Source organism: Telmatherina bonti (genome assembly GCF_933228915.1).
Source record: "Telmatherina bonti genome assembly, chromosome: 3".
Classification (NCBI taxonomy): Eukaryota; Metazoa; Chordata; class Actinopteri; order Atheriniformes; family Telmatherinidae; genus Telmatherina; species Telmatherina bonti.
In genome coordinates this window covers 14,589,624-14,607,152 of record NC_136621.1, presented here as the reverse complement: position 1 = coordinate 14,607,152, position 17,529 = coordinate 14,589,624, and the positions used below count along the sequence as shown (strand labels likewise).

General features: G+C 44.4%; 3 protein-coding genes across 5 annotated transcripts in view; 1 reads left to right on the top strand and 2 right to left on the bottom strand.

Moving 5' to 3' along the window:
• sh3pxd2aa (SH3 and PX domains 2Aa) overlaps window positions 1-1,240 on the bottom strand; it is a 126,076-nt gene extending 124,836 nt beyond the window's left edge. For both annotated transcript variants that reach the window (XM_079264776.1, XM_079264777.1), the window contains exon 1: window positions 575-1,240. In XM_079264776.1, coding sequence (XP_079120902.1) covers window positions 575-670 — 96 coding nt within the window. In that variant the 5' untranslated portion in view covers window positions 671-1,240. The remainder of the gene's footprint in view (window positions 1-574) is intronic.
• A 1,944-nt stretch (window positions 1,241-3,184) lies between these two features.
• stn1 (STN1 subunit of CST complex) lies at window positions 3,185-15,889 on the bottom strand. Its single transcript, XM_079264933.1, has 9 exons — window positions 15,510-15,889; window positions 14,763-14,858; window positions 14,491-14,568; window positions 9,675-9,848; window positions 9,373-9,484; window positions 5,221-5,371; window positions 4,855-4,977; window positions 4,693-4,765; window positions 3,185-3,751 (listed from the first exon to the last, which is right to left on the bottom strand). The coding sequence occupies exons 1-9, from the start codon at window positions 15,625-15,627 to the stop codon at window positions 3,594-3,596; spliced, it is 1,083 nt and encodes a 360-aa protein (XP_079121059.1). The 5' UTR covers window positions 15,628-15,889; the 3' UTR covers window positions 3,185-3,593.
• A 197-nt stretch (window positions 15,890-16,086) lies between these two features.
• LOC306754370 (STE20-like serine/threonine-protein kinase) overlaps window positions 16,087-17,529 on the top strand; it is a 28,671-nt gene continuing 27,228 nt past the window's right edge. For both annotated transcript variants that reach the window (XM_079238368.1, XM_079238369.1), the window contains exon 1: window positions 16,087-16,946. In XM_079238368.1, the coding sequence (XP_079094494.1) occupies window positions 16,797-16,946 (150 nt within the window). In that variant the 5' untranslated portion in view covers window positions 16,087-16,796. The remainder of the gene's footprint in view (window positions 16,947-17,529) is intronic.

Sequence of the window (17,529 nt, the reverse complement as noted above, 5' to 3'; positions counted from 1 at the left end):
ACAGAACATCACATTTTGCCTGCAAACATCTTTATGTGTCGGCTGCCAGGTACATAAATCCATCTGTGCTTTGAAAACACATGCTAGTCGTGCTATAGTATTGCCACATACATGCATATGTTTGGTCTACCAACATGTGAGGGAGCCAAAAGCACAACGGGGGATTATTAATCATAAAGATAATGAGCTGCAGCCCAGATTGATTGCATGACAGGCTACAGCGATGACAGCTCACCTGTGCTGATGATGTCTGCTGGATTACTATGGGGAGAGGATGGAGGGGGGGGGGGGGGGGGGGGTTTAGCTAATAGCTGGTAATGGTTTTGAGCCTGTTTATTATTTATAAGCAACTGTCTTTCTGAATAAAACTCCGGCCTGGCCTCAGCAGCGCTCTTCCCTCAGCAGCCAGGCTGCATGCAGAGGACTAAATGCTGCGTTTAGGTGCCATGCTGTGACTGTGAACAGGCCAGAGACGCACACAACAACGCTGACACATCCAAACGGGACATGGTGGGAAGAAAGGTGACATGGATGAAGATGAGGCTGCCAGGCCAAGCAGGCGGGCACAACTTACGTAGTGTTTGGACGGATTGCGCCTCTTCTCCACGTCCACGACTTTCACGTCCAGCACAGTCCGAAACTGCATCTTGACCGTGCAAAGGCTTTGCATGGAAGCGGCTGGCAGGCAGAGACAGCTGCCGGGGCTCCAGATAAGCTTCCTTGTGTCACGGGAGACAAATCACAACATTCCTCGTTGTGTCATTTAAAAGGGGGGGGGGGGGGGCGCAAAGGCGATTAATCTGATTGGAAACTTATCGATAGTCCATGTATGAGGTGTTTGAAGCAGCCGAATACCCGAGCTCTTTCCCCTGCAGCCACACGGGGTGAGAAATGGGGAATATCACGCCGACGGGGGGGCGGTCACCTTAGTAAGAAAAATAGGGGAAAAGTGAAGCGAGTTCCTTTGTGTCTGCTTAGAAAAGCGACATCTGCATTACCTGGAGCTGAATGCAGGAGAGCCGGCAGATCCAGCGGCTCCTGACTCACACAAGGCGGGGAAGATTCTGACACGAGTGGGGAGGGATTCACTCGAGACAGAAAAGGAGAATAATAGGGGGAAAAAACGGGGGGGACACAAGCTGCTCGTGCGCTCCTGAGATATAACCACGGAGCCGCGTTATCTTGACTCATTCATTCGGCTTTCCTTCAGTGTCCCATAAGTTTGCCCCCTCCGCGTCAGAGGAACGTGGCTTAAAAGCGGCCCAAACATCCGGAGCGACGCGCGGCGGCGTGCTGGGAAACAGACAACATCTTTTTATGAGTCGAAACGCGGTTAAATCCCGCAGCGAAGCGCCGCGCGATGACAGAATAATCACCATCCAAGTCAGACGCAGCTTTCTGGCCGGAGACACGAGCAACTGGAACTGAATACAGATGTTTCACAGGCGACCAATCGGAGGAGACTTCACTACGTGAACGAGCCAATTAACGACCAAACACTGCCCCCATGTGCACGAGCGGCGCACACAAGCCATGTCAACTTCTTCACTTCAAATCAAGGCAAGGCTTGTTTATCAGTTATGTAACATCTCTGTCTTCACGGACGCACCCATGTGATGAGGAGCCACGAACAAAACGGTTTTTTTTTACTTTTATCCTTTAATTTTTATGAATTTATTCTTAGCAGGGCCGGATTAAAAGTGCACAGGCCCCTGGGCCTAGAATGTTCCACCCCCCCCCCCCCCAAACAATGTGAAAAGTGGGAATGATACACTGAGAAACAACATCTCTAATATCTCTCAGCCAATGATACCAGGAGCAATACACTAGACACTGTGGTGTAACTGTCTGGCTTTTGTGTAGATTTTGTTTCATGTCCAAAATGCTGGTTTTTGCCCTACATGGGCCCCAAGTGGGTGTGGGCCCCTGGGCCTGTGCCCATAATGCCCACTGGATAATCTGGCCTTGATTCTTAGACATGAATTTGTTTCTATTTCATTTAGTCAATGGCGGGTTTAGATTAGAACATATGTGATGGAGATACAGATCAGGTAGGAAAAATCAATCAATGGACCAAAAGGTAAATAGATTTGGGGAAACAATTAATTAATGGTTACAGCTGCAGTGGTCATATAATTTGTAAATATTATGTGAAAGATGTCAATTCAAAGAGCTAAATTTGTTAATGGCAATTTTTCATGAACACTTATTTGCCCAGGTTTATCTTGCATTGTATGACTGATCTAAACTGAGCATACATTTACAAGGTCAACCTTACCAGTACCAGGTCAGACCCCTTTTGTCTTCAGAACCCGCCTTAATTTGTGGTGGCATATGGATTCAACAAGGTTTTGGAAACATCCCTCAGAGATGTTGCTCCATATTGACATGACAGCATCACACAGTTGTTGCAGATGTCTTCTGCACATCCATGATGAGAATCTGCTCTGCTGGATTGAAAGCTAGTGACTGGGGAGACCACTGGAGTACAGTAAACTCATTGTGATGTTCAAGAAACATGATTTGAGCTTTGCAACATTGTGCATCATCCTGCTGGAAGTATCCATCAGTGGATGCTACACAGTGGTCATAAAGCGATGGAAATGGTCTGAAACAATGCTAAGAAAATGCCACATTGCTGCAGACCCTACCATCTGAATGTGGAGCTGAAAATGGAGATTCATCAGACCAGGCAATGATTTTCCATTTTGTTGTGTATGTAAAGTCCCTGTGATTACATTGTTGTGAAGTGGCGCTATACAAATAAAGCTGAACTGAATTGAATTTTGGCTATTGACAGTATTGTAGTCTATTTAAATTGTGTCTTCATCTTCTAACTATATATATGTATATTATATAAAATAGACATTACGTGAATTGGAGAGCTTCATCATTGATATGCTCCTATCATGTTGATCTTGTGATGTTTGCTTCAAAACTGCTGATTTTTCAATCAGATAAAACTAAAGCTGTGTTCGGAAAACTTAAAAATGTTGTTGGGGTGGACTTGAAAGGCTTCTTGGTCTGATATATTCACTAACAGAGAAATGTTCCTGTAACTGTTATTATAACATGGCAGGGACAATTTGTTCTACCATCATCATTTTACAATTTGATTATTTGCATTAATGTTGTTTTTCTGTGTCAGCATCACAAGGAGGGAACAGATGGAGAGGAGTAGGTGGAGGGTGTGCTCTGTATAATCGCTGCTTTTTGGCACCTTTTATTGAACATTTTTAAGAAAAACTCTGAATATAATGATCATTTCAAGAAAGGATACACATACAGAAGAGAGAGTTGGCCTTAATGGGGACCCAGGAGACTTCTATTTGTTGTGTTTGCCTCAGGGCCACAAAACAGGCTGATCCATGCCATCTGTTTGCTTTCACTTATTTTCAAAACTGACAATGTATTTACAACAGAGGAGCTGAAAGCTTTTTTCTAACAGATTTATAGTAAACAAAGTTTTACTTTAGCTTATTTACATCTGAAATGGAATAAAAGAGGATTTGGACAATTGCTCTGAATGAGCTAAAGAGTGCACATCACATGATTTCCATTCATATTCTGGAGTTGATCAGCACTGTTTGGGTTTAAAAAGCGGTGTAATGGTTGTCGCTGGTGCTGATGATGTCACTGTTGCACTCCAGAGACTTGAGAACGAGCTCCAGAGCTGCTTTGCTGACGTTGAGGCTGTAACGTTGCCTGACAGCAGACAGGATGTGCAGGATGTGGCAACCTTTCTCAGCATCTGCAAGAGGATGAGGAAACAACTGTCAACACACACACACACACACACACATGTACAGTATATCTGAAAAAAACACTGATATTAAACAATGGACAGGAAATATTTTATTGAATTACATTAATCAGGATCATGCTTAACCAGAGATAAATAACCTTATTTAGTTATACATCCATCTTTGCATTTCATGTCTGCAACACTATCAAAAATTTTAAAAAGAACAATTTAGCAGCATTTCAAGATCAAGATATACTTCAACGTCTCCTTGCTAAATTTATCTTTTACAATTTATTCCTTTATTATATAGCACCTTTTCAAGCTTAACTGCAACTCCAAGTGTTTCACATAAAGAAATAACTGTTTTAAAAATGCAATTAAACATTACATCCATCCATTTTTTATTCCACTTATTTTAATTCAGGGTCAAGCTGGAGCCCATCCCTGCAACTGGCAGGCGAGAGGCAGGCCAGTCCATCCCAGGGCCAACACAGACAGACAAATGAACCCTCACACTCACTTTTAGGCAGACTTTAAAGTGATCATTTTACCAAACACACACGTCTGTGGACCATGGGAGGAAGCCGAAGTACTCTAATCAGTGACACTCTTGAAGGAGCGGTGCTAAGCACCATGCTACCGCACAGCCTATTAAGCATGATAGTAGGCAGACACCAAACATCATAATAAAAATAATAAGATACAATAAAAATGCATTAATATACTCAGTAAAGGTGAGATCTGTGTGATGGTACGAGGGCGCATCAGGGTTCTGCAGCATTAATGCAGTTAGGTCCACTGCCTTCAAGACTACAACTTTTCCTGAGACATTCGTGCAATTTTTCTTACAGCATGATGTAGAGCCACATCTTACGCACACTACAGCAGCAAGCCAGAGTCATTTCATGTTTTCTGTTTAAAAGAAAGGAAAAATGAAGTTTACGCACACTTTGCTCTCTTCGAGTCCTCCTTGATGATATCTTTGATGGCTATGAGGAGATCTTTGTCTTGCACGGTCACCTGGTGAAAAGCAACAGCCTCAGAAAAGGCAAAGAATACACTCAACGAGGATAAACCCATATTAAGATTCTTCTTCTTCGGTTTCTTACATGGTAGACTTCATCCTGGGATTTGACTTTGCGGTACACCACACCTTCATCCTGCAGGGTTTGCAGGACCTCCTTCAGAAGCTGGCGCAGCTGCTGGCAAGCAGAAGGACCTGCAACAGGCTCCTAAACGGCATCAGAGGAGAAACATATGCAAATGCATTCAGTAGTTTTCCTCAACTGCAGGTAAACGTGACGTCTCTGTTGTAACTAAAGATGATTTCACTGTTTATTTCTTTTTTTTTTTCCTATTTCCTTCATTAGTCTAACCCCAGAGGGATTCTTCAAAGAATCTTATCGTTTGATTTGCTTTTTTGTTTCATCTCCCAACTATGATCATCAAAAAGAATCTATGTCGTTCTGCCCCACCAGGTCTGCAGAAGCTGTTTGAGGCTGGCTGGAGATGAGAGGCTGCAGAAGGTCCTGGACATCATACGGTCTGAACCTGCTCACAGACTTCTGCTTAAAGAAATCCTTGAGGATATTTGTTGCTTTGGCCAGAGGATTATCCACTGTGTTACTGAAACACAAGGCGAGAACATGGCATCAGCTTAAATCCATGCAAACTTAAAACTACGATGATGAAAAGAACAAAAAGATATTATTAACTCTATTGGAACTGACTTGGCATGTCACTTGAAGGTCTTACAACAGAAAAAGCTTTCTGAGTATGATGGAAACCTTATTATATTGTTATTTTAAGTGTAAACAAAAAAAAAAAAAAAAAAAGGTTACCGTATTTCCCGGACTGTAATTTTTTTCCATAGGTGAGCTGTTCCTGCGGCTAATACTCCGGAAACATGAAAAAAATGTAATTTCACAGACAGCCACAAGAGGGCACTCTAGACTTACGCACAGATATCTCCTACTCCGTAACAATTAACAATTTAAACAGTAAACATTAGCTTAGAAAGACAACTGAGAACGACTGAACATAAATGTCCCCCAGAATAAAATCATATTCTGCATGTGAGAAACTTGTTAGGGACTGGGTGTAAAGCGGAGGCTACTCTTATTGCGATGAGAAAAAAAAAAAAAAAAAAAAAAAGCTAATCGCGGGCTCAAAGCTAGATGGCAACAGCTAGAGGAACGAGTTCGCCGGTGGATGCTTGAACAACGTGCTGTGGGGAAAGGCTTGTCAACGATGCGTGTTACATTTCCACACAGAGATGGCGGAGCTATTCAGAAGTGACTCAGAGGACAGAGAATACAACGGATTTATTGATGCGGAGTGAGATTGCATGTTATTAATTACAGTAAAGGTACACTTGGTTTGCTCTTTAGGCTATAGTTACGTAAATCTGTTTGTAATGTTACATAAACACTGGACACCTTAAATGTTTATTTTTCGTGTAGCTGAATAACCATCATTGTGTTAGCATATCTTAGACCCATTCAGCTTGTTCTATATTCTTTTAACAAAGTTCTAACTTGCCCTCCAAGATGACTTAATGGCTGTTTTTGGTCAAGTAGTTTGTAAATAAAGTTTGTAAAATAAATTGGGCATTTTTGGCATAGTGTGACATATTCCGGAGCGACTTATAGTCCGGAAAATACGGTACCAACAATTACATCATGGCAGGACTTCAAGCTCTGAAACTGCTTTGTTTGCTGTGTGATACCAAAGCAACGTTTCCTGAGGCTGTTTGGGTTCCTCAAACACATCATTCCTGAAGTTCATTACAGATAAGCAGCTAATGTGAGAGATCAAGTCAAAAACAAAAATTTTCAAGCAAATTAACTATATTTAAAATACAAGGCTCATCTGTAGAAGTCCTGTGGAAAAACATGTGGTCCACTTGTGAGCCAGAGGATGAGGAGCACCTTTAAGGCATTACTCATGAGGAAGAAACAATGAGAACACAGGTGTCAAACTCTAGTCCTCGAGGAACGGTATCCTGTAGGTTTTTGTTGTGTCTATGCTCCAATGAACCTGACCGAAATTCATACACAGGTTGACAAGAAGCTGCAGGATCCATCTGATTTGAATAAGCTGTGTTGGTAAAGGGAAACAACATATACCTGCTGGATACCAGTCCTCGAGGACTGGAGTTTGACACCCATGAAGGAGAACATTGGATTGGCTCTCCATCCTTGAAAGCAGGTGATCCCCAATCCTGATCCTCGAGGACCGGTGTCCTGCAGGTTTTTCAAGTGTCCCCGCTGCACTACACCTGATTCATATCAATATGTTTTTAGCAGACATATGCAGACCTTGTCTGAGTCAGGTGTGTTCCAGCAGGACCACTTGGAAAACCTGCAGGACACCGGTCCTCGAGGACCAGGGTTGGGGATCCCTGCTTTAAAGACAAGCTCCACTTGCAATAAAGCAATCGTCTTTCTGCTACACCCGAGCTGCTCATTTATTAGAGTTCCATTGAAAATTAAAAGATTTACGCTGACCTGTGTACAAAGAAAATCTAATGGCAAAAAAAGGAAACTGCATTATTTATGCAAGTGTAACAGCAATTTCAGCTTGTACATAAAACAAACACACAGTCATCTTAATCGGTTACTAAACTAACAAGACACCTATGACAGACAGGTGAGAACTTATCATTGATCTGATGTGATCAATGATTTCCACATCACCTTGTGCATGCTCAGGATGGGAGATCAGATCGAAGACAAGATTTGATGCAATCTGTTGGTTTCGCTTAGCTAGGTTATTTATTATGAATTACCTAAAATTGATGTGTCTGTAAAATGCTCTGCAATGACATTGTTGTGAAGTGGCGCTATATAAATAATGTGAGGAGACAAGTGGGACATTCCTAAATCATGACTGAGCTGCATTAAACCATCTGTGCTGGACGAGCTCTGTTCTCTGGAAATACATTTATTTCTCTTGAATGCTTCCCAACAGACTGAAATCAAATGAGAGTGCTATCCAGTAATGATTGCAGTCAAATAAAGTCACTTTAATTCCTACAGAACACATGAAACCAAATGAGGTTAGCCAGAGAGCTTCACCAGATAAAATGGTAACATCCAAATGTTTCTGTCCTCTGACTGCAGTTACGTCTAATCTCTGTGTTTATTTTCTCTTTTTATAGAATTTGATTTCAGACGACTGAACAATCTCTTAAAAAAAAAAACCCAAAAAAGATGTAAAAGATCCCTCCTCAATCCCAAATCCTTTACTGCTAGGCTTTCTCTTTGCAGTGTTTATCTAATTATTAAGTTTGTCATTGAGCAGTATATTGTTTCAGAAGAGTATTAAATAATATTTCTTTCCTGCTCTGAAACTTTTGGAAATAAGCTTTATATGCATTTCATTGAATAAACATAACATGACCATTAATGAGTAAACACAGGTGTTTGGTTGGCTTTAAACTTGGCTAAAATTAATTTCTTCCTCTCCATCACTTTGAGAAAAAACACAAGGTGATTTCTGTGTGACTTCTAAAGGTGCGTTTACACTGCATCTGGTTAACTGAGGGAGTTTGTTAAAGGGGTCTTATTATGGTATTTCAAGTTTTCTGAGCTTTCTACAGTGTTACAGTGTTGAATCCTCATCAGACATGTGAACGGCACTGTTTTTTATCACCTAAACGCATGTTTGAGTTTGAGTTTGAGTTCCAGCACGCTCTCCATTCGGTTTCCATGGCAACAAAAAAAACCGCGTCGTTTTAGAGAGTTTTTTTCTACTTCAAAATCCTTGTGACGTACCTTCTACTGGTTAACAAGGGCATGTACAAATACATCAGGCGGGTGGAAAACGTTGGATAAAGTTATTTCCAACGATGGCTGGTGAGTTTAGCAAAGAGAGACATCTTGCTGCATTCGTTGCTGTGGGTTGCTGTTTTCCACTTTGTTTTCAGGGTCTGATTCAGGTTCCAACATGTAGGGCTGTACGCTATGTGTTGACATTGTATTTTGTTTTTTTATTGGAGTTCATATTAGCCAAATCCTTCTGTTTATGAGATGTTACAATGACAGCGAAAGCAGTTGCGGTGCGCGCTCCTGATGTAGCGCGGTGGCAGCTGACCAATCAGTGGCAACTTATATCTGGCGTTTTGCCCACAGGCTGATCTGACAGCCTACGGAGAGGGTCGGTCTGAAGTAAATAAAGCGATTTGTGACAATAACTCGATCAATCCCAGCCCTTCTGGGCTCAGAAATAAAAATAAATTAGCCAAAAATGCACATAATAGTTCCACTTTAAAGCAAATGCCCATGAACAGCATGGGCAGGTGATTTCATGCAACTGCTATGACTGGCTTCTGCATGTTAAATGCAGATATTTTTTCAGTCATAAACTTTCTACATTTAATTTATAGGAAGGAGTTTAGGACAGGTTGTAGCAACAGTTGATAAATGAGGGTCCTTGACAAAATAACCCATTACTTCGTGCAGTGATTTTGTCCATTAGTCAATAAAATGACAAGTCCTCTCATCTAGTGGTTGTGTTAAACAGTAATTGTATCACAGGTTTCATAAGAAAACACTTCAAACACAAGAGTTTGTCCACAGAGCTCTGAAAGTGTTCAAATCTGTGGTAAAGGATTGTGTTTGTACCCCTCTGTGTTGGGCTGCAGCTGGAGTGGTTTATCATAACACTGTCTGTAGAGCTGGGGAACCTCCATCATCCAGTCTATCTGGGCCGCCATCACTGGGTCGTTCACTTTATCTAAGCACACACACACAAACGCACAGATGATGGATGGGCAGAGGAAGTGTGTACTCTGCGATTAAACAAATGCAGTGTGTGAGAAAGACAAAACACTCAGCGTGGCCATGTTTTGGCGTCTCTTAAACCGCCAAATCTGCTGGTTGTGTAAGGAAGCAAACTGAACCTTGGGTCTTCAGAGGAGACTCACAGTAGGTGGAAGCCATGATTTCTCTCTGCTGCCTCGACGTCTTCACCTTTCCTCTGACTCGAAGCAGCTCTCCAATCTCCAGGTGGCAGCGCTGCTTCTGAGCTTGTCTCAGCTTTTTCAGTTCAGCAACCGGGTTGAAGCCTCCCTGAGCCCCGTCACACTCCTCTGCCTTTGCTGTGAGTTATATGCAAAGACAACATCACAGTACAGTTTATAGGAGCTTTTATAAAACATACATACTGGCCACTTTATCAAGTACACCAGTTCTATTGCTTGTTGACGCAAGCAGCTTATCAGCCAATCACATAGCACAGCAATACATTTAGTCATGTAGACAAGATTAACCATCTCTAGGTATTACAGGGAATAATCTAAATAAGGCTCCCTGAGCCGTCACCTTATCGTGGTGGAGGGGTTTGTGTGTCCCGAAGATCCTAGCAGCTATGTTGTCGGGGGCTTTATGCCCCTGGTAGGGTCACCCATGGCAAACAGGTGTCTAGGGGAGGGACCAGACCAAGCACGGCTCATCGACCTCTACGATGACGACCAACCTGGGCATGAATGTTCCCTTGCCCGGACGCGGGTTACCGGGACCCCCCTCTGGAGCCAGGCCTGGAGGTGGGGTACGAGAGCGAGCGTCTGGTGGCCGGGCCTTCGCCCATGGGGCCCGGTCGGGCTCAGCCCGAAAGGGTTACATGGGCCCCACCTCCCGTGGGCTCACCATCTGCGGGAGGAGCCGTAGGGGTCGGGTGCAGTGTGAGCTGGGCGGCAGCAAGGGGCGGGGACCCTGGCGGTCCGATCCCCGGCTGCAGAAGCTGGCTCTAGGGACGTGGAACGTCACCTCTCTGGTGGGGAAGGAGCCTGAGCTTGTGCGCGAGGTTGAGCGGTTCCGGCTAGATATAGTTGGACTCACCTCGACGCATGGCTTGGGCTCTGGAACCAGTACCCTCGAAAGGGGCTGGACTTTCTTCCACTCTGGAGTTGCTCATGGTGGGAGGTGCCGAGCAGGTGTGGGCATTCTCATCAGCCCCCAGCTTGGTGCCTGCACGTTGGGGTTTACCCCGGTGGATGAAAGGGTAGTTTCCCTCCGCCTCCGGGTGGGGGGACGGGTCCTGACTGTTGTCTGTGCTTATGCACCGAACAGCAGTTCAGAGTACCCACCCTTTCTGGAGTCCTTGGAGGGAGTGCTGGAGGGTGCTCCTTCTGGGGACTCCATTGTTCTGCTGGGGGACTTCAATGCTCACGTGGGCAATGACAGTGAGACCTGGAGGGGAGTGATTGGGAGGCATGGTCCCCCTCCTCTGAACCCAAATGGTGTTTTGTTATTGGACTTCTGTGCTCGTCATGGATTGTCCATAACGAACACCATGTTCCAACATAAGAGTGTCCATATGTACACCTGGCATCAGGATTCCCTGGGCCGCAGTTCGATGATCGATTTTGTAGTCGTATCGTCGGACCTGCGGCCACATGCCTTGGACACTCGGGTGAAGAGGGGGGCGGAGCTGTCAACTGATCACCACCTGGTGGTGAGTTGGCTCAGGTGGTGGGGGAGGAGGCCGGTCAGATCTGGCAGGCCCAAACGTGTTGTGAGGGTCTGCTGGGAACGCCTGGCTGAGTCCCCCGTCAGAGCGAGCTTCAACTCCCACCTTCAGCAGAGCTTCAACCATGTCCCGAGTGAGGCGGGGGACATTGAGTTTGAATGGGCTGTGTTCCGTGCCTCTATTGCTGAGGCGGCCGGCCGGAGCTGTGGCTGGAAGGTCGTTGGTGCCTGTCGTGGCGGTAATCCCAGGACTCGTTGGTGGACACCAACAGTGAGGGATGCCGTCAAGCTGAAGAAGGAGTCCTATCGTGCCTTCTTGGCCTGTGGGACTCTGGAGGCAGCTGATGGGTACCGGCGGGCTAAGCGGCATGCGGCTTCGGCTGTTGCCGAGGCAAAAACTCGGGCATGGGAGGAGTTCGGCGAGGCCATGGAGAAAGACTTCCGGACGGCTTCGAGGAGATTCTGGTCCACCATCCGGCGGCTCAGGAGGGGGAAGCAGTGCTCCGTCAGTACTGTGTACAGTGGAGATGGGGAGCTGTTGACCTCAACTCGGGACGTAGTGGGTCGGTGGAAGGAATACTTCGAAGACCTCCTCAATCCTACCAACACGTCTTCCGATGAGGAAGCAGAGCTGGCGGACTCAGGGGTGGACTCTCCTATCTCTGGGGCTGAAGTCGCTGAGGTGGTCAAAAAGCTCCTTGGCGGCAAGGCCCCGGGGGTGGATGAGATCCGCCCGGAGTTCCTTAAGGCTCTGGATGCTGTGGGGCTGTCCTGGCTGACATGCCTCTGCAGCATTACGTGGACATCAGGGGCAGTACCGCTGGATTGGCAGACTGGGGTGGTGGTCCCCCCTTTTTAAGAAGGGGGACCGGAGGGTGTGTTCCAATTACAGGGGAATCACACTCCTCAGCCTCCCTGGTAAGGTCTATTCAGGGGTCCTGGAGAGGAGGGTCCGCCGGATAGTTGAATCCCGGATTGAGGAGGAGCAGTGTGGTTTTCATCCTGGTCGCGGAACAGTGGACCAGCTCTATACCCTCTATGGGGTCCTGGAGGGGGCATGGGAGTTTGCCCAACCAGTCTACATGTGTTTTGTGGACCTGGAGAAGGCATTTGACCGTGTCCCCCAGGGGCTCCTGTGGGGGGTACTCCGGGAGTATGGGGTACCGGACCCCCTTGTAAGGGCTGTCCGGTCCCTGTACGACAGGTGTCAGAGCTTGGTCCGCATTGCCGGTAGTAAGTCGGATTCTTTTCCGGTGAGGGTTGGACTCCGCCAAGGCTGCCCTTTATCACCGATTCTGTTCATAACTTATATGGACAGAATTTCTAGGCGCAGCCGAGGTGTTGAGGGGATCCGACTTGGTGGCCTCAGGATTGGGTCCCTGCTTTTTGCGGATGACGTGGTCCTGTTGGCTTCATCTGCTCGTGATCTCCAGCTCTCGCTTGAGCGATTCGCGGCCGAGTGTGAAGCGGCTGGGATGAGAATCAGCACCTCCAAATCTGAGACCATGGTCCTAAGCCGGAATAGGGTGGATTGCCCTCTCCGGGTCGGAAGTGAGGTCCTGCCTCAAGTGGAGGAGTTTAAATATCTCGGGGTCTTGTTCACGAGTGAGGGAAAGATGGAGCGCGAGATCGACAGACGGATCGGTGCGGCGTCTGCAGTAATGCGGGCTCTGCGCCGGTCTGTCGTGGTGAAGAAGGAGCTGAGCCAGAAGGCGAAGCTCTCGATTTACCAGTCGATCTACGTTCCTATCCTCACCTATGGTCATGAGCTGTGGGTCGTGACCGAAAGAACGAGATCTCGTATACAGGCGGCTGAAATGGGTTTCCTCCGCAGGGTGGCCGGGCTCACCCTTAGAGATAGGGTGAGGAGCTCGGTCATCCGGGAGGGGCTCAGAGTAGAGCCGCTGCTCCTCCGCATCGAGAGGAACCAGTTGAGGTGGCTCGGGCATCTGGTCAGGATGCCTCCTGGACGCCTCCCTGGTGAGGTGTTCCAGGCACGTCCCTCTGGGAGGAGACCCCGGGGAAGACCCAGGACACGCTGGAGGGATTATATCTCTCGGCTGGCCTGGGAACGCCTCGGGATCCCCCCCGCAGAGTTGGCAAATGTGGCTGGGGAGAGGGAAGTCTGGGCTTCCCTGCATAGGCTGCTGCCCCCGCGACCCGACTCCGGATAAGCGGCAGAAGATGGATGGATGGATGGAATCTAAATAAGAGAAAATATCCAGTGAGCAGCAGTTCTCTGGACCAAAATGTCTTGTTAATGTCAGAGCCGAATGGTCAGACTGGTTGGAGATGATAGAAAAGGAACCGGAAGTCAAACAAACACTTACAAACCAAGATCTGCAGAGCACCATCTCTGAACACACAGCATGTTCACCTTTAAGCTGATGTCTACAGCAGCTAGAGACCACACTGCGTGGCTTTCCTATCAGCTCAGAACAGTAAAGGCACTACAATTCACAAACTCATAAAATACTGGGGAATAGAAGATGGAAACATGTTGCCTTGTCGGATCCATTTCAGCATGGTAGGGTGAAACATTGTGAAAGCGCGTATCTATCCTGCCTTGGATCAAACCTTCAGGCTGTTGGGGGTGTAATAGAGTGGGAGATATTTTCTTGGTCCCCTCTGGGACCCTTAGTGCCGACATGGCAGGGGTTAAACACCCCAGCCTACCTGAGTATTGTTGCTGGCCATGTCCATCCCTTTAGGATCACAGTGTAGCATCTTCTGATGGATACTTACAGCAGACTAATGCACCATGTCACAAAGCTCACATCATCTCCAATTGATTTCTTTAACATGACACTGTACTCCACTGGCCTCCCCATTATATGGGGATGTGACAGAATGGGACATTTTCATCATGGATGATAAATCTGCAGCAACTGTGTGATGCTATCATGACAATATGGAGCAAAATCTCTGAGGAATGATTCTAACACCTGAATCTATGCCACCACAAGTTAAAGCAGTTCGGAAGGTAAAACAGGGTCCAACTCAGTACTTAGCAAGGTGGACCTCATTAATATTTATGCACTTTACATAATTTACTCAACAAATTGAGCTAAGAAGACTCAAGTAGGCTGAGAACAGGTTCTACACGCTGCAGTGTGTAAACACAACTCTTCTTAGCCTCCAGCTTAGCTTGTCTTTTCCCTTTTGTAAGTCAGGATACAGAAACTTATCCACTTAATATGCTTCTTCTTCTTTTAGTGCCTCATACTTAATAAGAGTCTTTTGGAATACAAAGAATCAAACAAGGTGACTCACATTTACTGGGATTTTCTTCCTCTTTTAGTAAGTCACTCTTCCAGCAAAGGCAATTTATAACACCGGTACCATCATCCACTGTGAAGATAAAAAATGGTGGAAAAGGTGGTAACTGATTATCCCATTAAGACATATCCCATTATAAGACATTTGTAAGTTATCAGAATGGGAAAAAAAACTGATGAAAAGCATGTAAAATGTGATTATAGACAGGAAATTAATACTTTACACTAATTTGCATTTGTGAAAATCCACACAGACACATTCAGTACCTCCATAACAGAAGAAGTCATCTCTCTCCCTCTTAGAAACCACAATTCCAAGAACATCAACTTTGTAGACTGGATGCAGGTTGTAGAAGTAAATACCTTCAAATGATGAGCAGATGCAAAAGAAAACACATCAGTATTAAATGGGATTCAGTAAGAAGACATCTTCAGTAAAACCTGGGAAATCATTCTTGTGATTTCAACAGATATAATCTTCTTTCTTTAAAATGTTAACTAAAATTAACCCTTGACACCTGTTACTGCAAATGTATTTTTCTTTTTTGTCCAGTTTTTCCATTTTTAATTTGCTTTTATTTGTGTGTTATTTTATTTATTTATTTTGATCTATTTAAGTTAAAATTTTGTCTGTGTTTTTACCCAGAATATTTAATTTGATTTTTACATCACTGTAAAATAAATGTAGACATATAGGGGTTTAAAAATAGAGTATATTAGAGTCCTATTTGATATTAATAGTTGAAATGGTAAAAATTTAACATATCAAATGTGACTTCATAGGGTTCAATCTTCAACCCTATGAATATCCACACACATATTATTATTATTATCAATGTTATTATTAAAACAAATCAAGCATTTCCAACAATAATGAAAAAAATCTACTCCACAGTTTGCCATCAGATAAACCAATAGTGAACATTTTCTTTAGCTACTACTTTTTTATGTTGTGGTTGTAAACTAGATAGCTATTGTAAGAGAATAAAAGAAGTTATGTTTTTATGTTGACACCTGGTACTTGCGTGGACTCGGTCATCCCCAGGATGTCTCTGATATACAGCCGAGCAAAGGCAGAGAAGATCGGATCGAGTCCCCACAGCATCGATGGGGGTTCTTCCGCTGAATCCATTTAATTATGAACGCAAACGTAAATTATTTACCTTAATTCATTGTTATCCTCGACAGGAAGCTAAATTTCTTTCATTAGCAAGAAGACAAACTGCTTCTATACACTTGCGTAACTTAAAACAAAGTTGCCCTAATCTTTGTCAGGCGTTTTAAGGCTTCCTTAGTACATTTTTGTTACTTAAATAGCCCAAACCACGCGTGACAAGTGTTAGAAACAATTAAAAAACTGAGTAAAACAAAAATAATTTCCACCGTCGTTTCCCATCAGCCCAGACGCGCAAATATTCGCAATGGCTTCTGGGATATGTAGTTTCAAGCACACAAAGGACCTCGCTACTGTCGTATTTTAAAGCAAAAGTGTGGCAATTTTTTCTGCAAGACTTTTATAACTACTTAAGAACATAAAATGAATTTTTCACTGTATGTAATACTCTACAGTGTTTGGTTCAAACATTAATATTTGCTCTCCAGCACAGACGGGGGCAGTGGAAGACTGTTACCCCGCCAACTGACACCACGAGGACGGAGCTCGAAGAGAAAAGAATGGCATGGAGCGCGCGCAGCCCTCGTGAACGCGCATAGACGCCAAATCCGCTAGACTCCTAAACCCGTCTTGGACTATGGAAACATGACAGTATTTACCGTTTCAGCCAATGTTATTTCATGGACAAACTCCACACGCTGCCACCCTCCAGGAAATCAATGAGTTGCTTTGACGGAACCGACAACATTATTCGGAACGACGGTTTCTGGTCTTTTTTTTTTTTTTAGTCTTTTTGTTGGAGAAAGAGCCCCTCCGGGTTGTCGGGCCACTGGGTCGTTAAGAGTGGGAACAACGGAGAGCTGTCCGCAGCAGTAACCATTACTTCTTTAAAAAGTCTAAAGTTCGTCTTAAACGCTTTGCAATGCTGCGACATGTTCTGGTTAACCCTTCGTTGTTATTTTAGGGTTTAACGGTGGCCATGGTTTGCGAAAGGGCGACTCGGTGGACTGGTCAGACCAGTGTCAAAGGCTAAGCTAAGTCTTGATCCGAACTGTTATGAAAGCTGAGTTTATATTTATAACTAACCACACAGCAGCTGTGTTACGCCACAGACTTACGCTAAAACACCGGCCCCTTTAAGCTGAATTCCTTTGAACCCTTTATAATTGAATGACCCAAGAGACACTATGTCGTTTTTTAATTTCCGTAAAATATTTAAATTGGGATTGGAGAAGAAGAAGAAACAGTACGAACACGTCCGCAGAGATGAAAATCCAGAGGAAATATGGGAAATAATAGGTGAACTTGGAGATGGAGCTTTTGGAAAAGTATTCAAGGTAGGCATTATCCTCAAACCCAAGCCCCTTTGTTAGGTTTCCTTTGTTAAACACCTTTTTTTTTAAAAACAAAAAACAAAAACAGTGATCCAAATATTTGAGTCTCTTTTGTCCTCAAATATTTGTCTTTTGTCCTCCCCAATCTTTTGAATTGTTTGTTAACCCCACACAACATTTGTTAAGACTCACCTTTACCTTTAAAATAAACTTGCTTCAGTGGTGCTTTCAAATATGCAATATTTTGGATAAAAACACACTTACTTTAAATGTTTTACATATCCAAACTAGACTGTTAAAACCTGAGATGGGCAACACTTGACAAGAATACTTTGTCATTATTTGTAAAACAAAAGCCAAAGCAAAATGTGCAAATAGTGTTTAAGAAACTGAAACACAATTTCAAGGAGGAAAGACATCAGCAAAGACATCTTAGAGAAGCAATATTTGCTGTTCATCAATCTGAAAAGGGTTATGATCATCTAAATTCATTTCATTCTGGGGCCTCATTCTGCAGAAGAAGAAAAAAATTCACATGTAGAAAACAGTCTAGATCACAGGTGTCAAACTCCAGTCCTCGAGGGCC

Coding starts and splice junctions, on each gene's coding strand:
- stn1 (XM_079264933.1), bottom strand. CDS start 15,627: ATGGATTCAGCGGAAGAACCCCCATCGATGCTGTGGGGACTCGATCCG. Junction 9,849..14,490: donor GGAAGAAAATCCCAGTAAAT/GTGAGTCACCTT, acceptor TATAACTCACAG/CAAAGGCAGAGGAGTGTGAC. Junction 5,372..9,372: donor CTGCAGCCCAACACAGAGGG/GTACAAACACAA, acceptor CTTGTGTTTCAG/TAACACAGTGGATAATCCTC.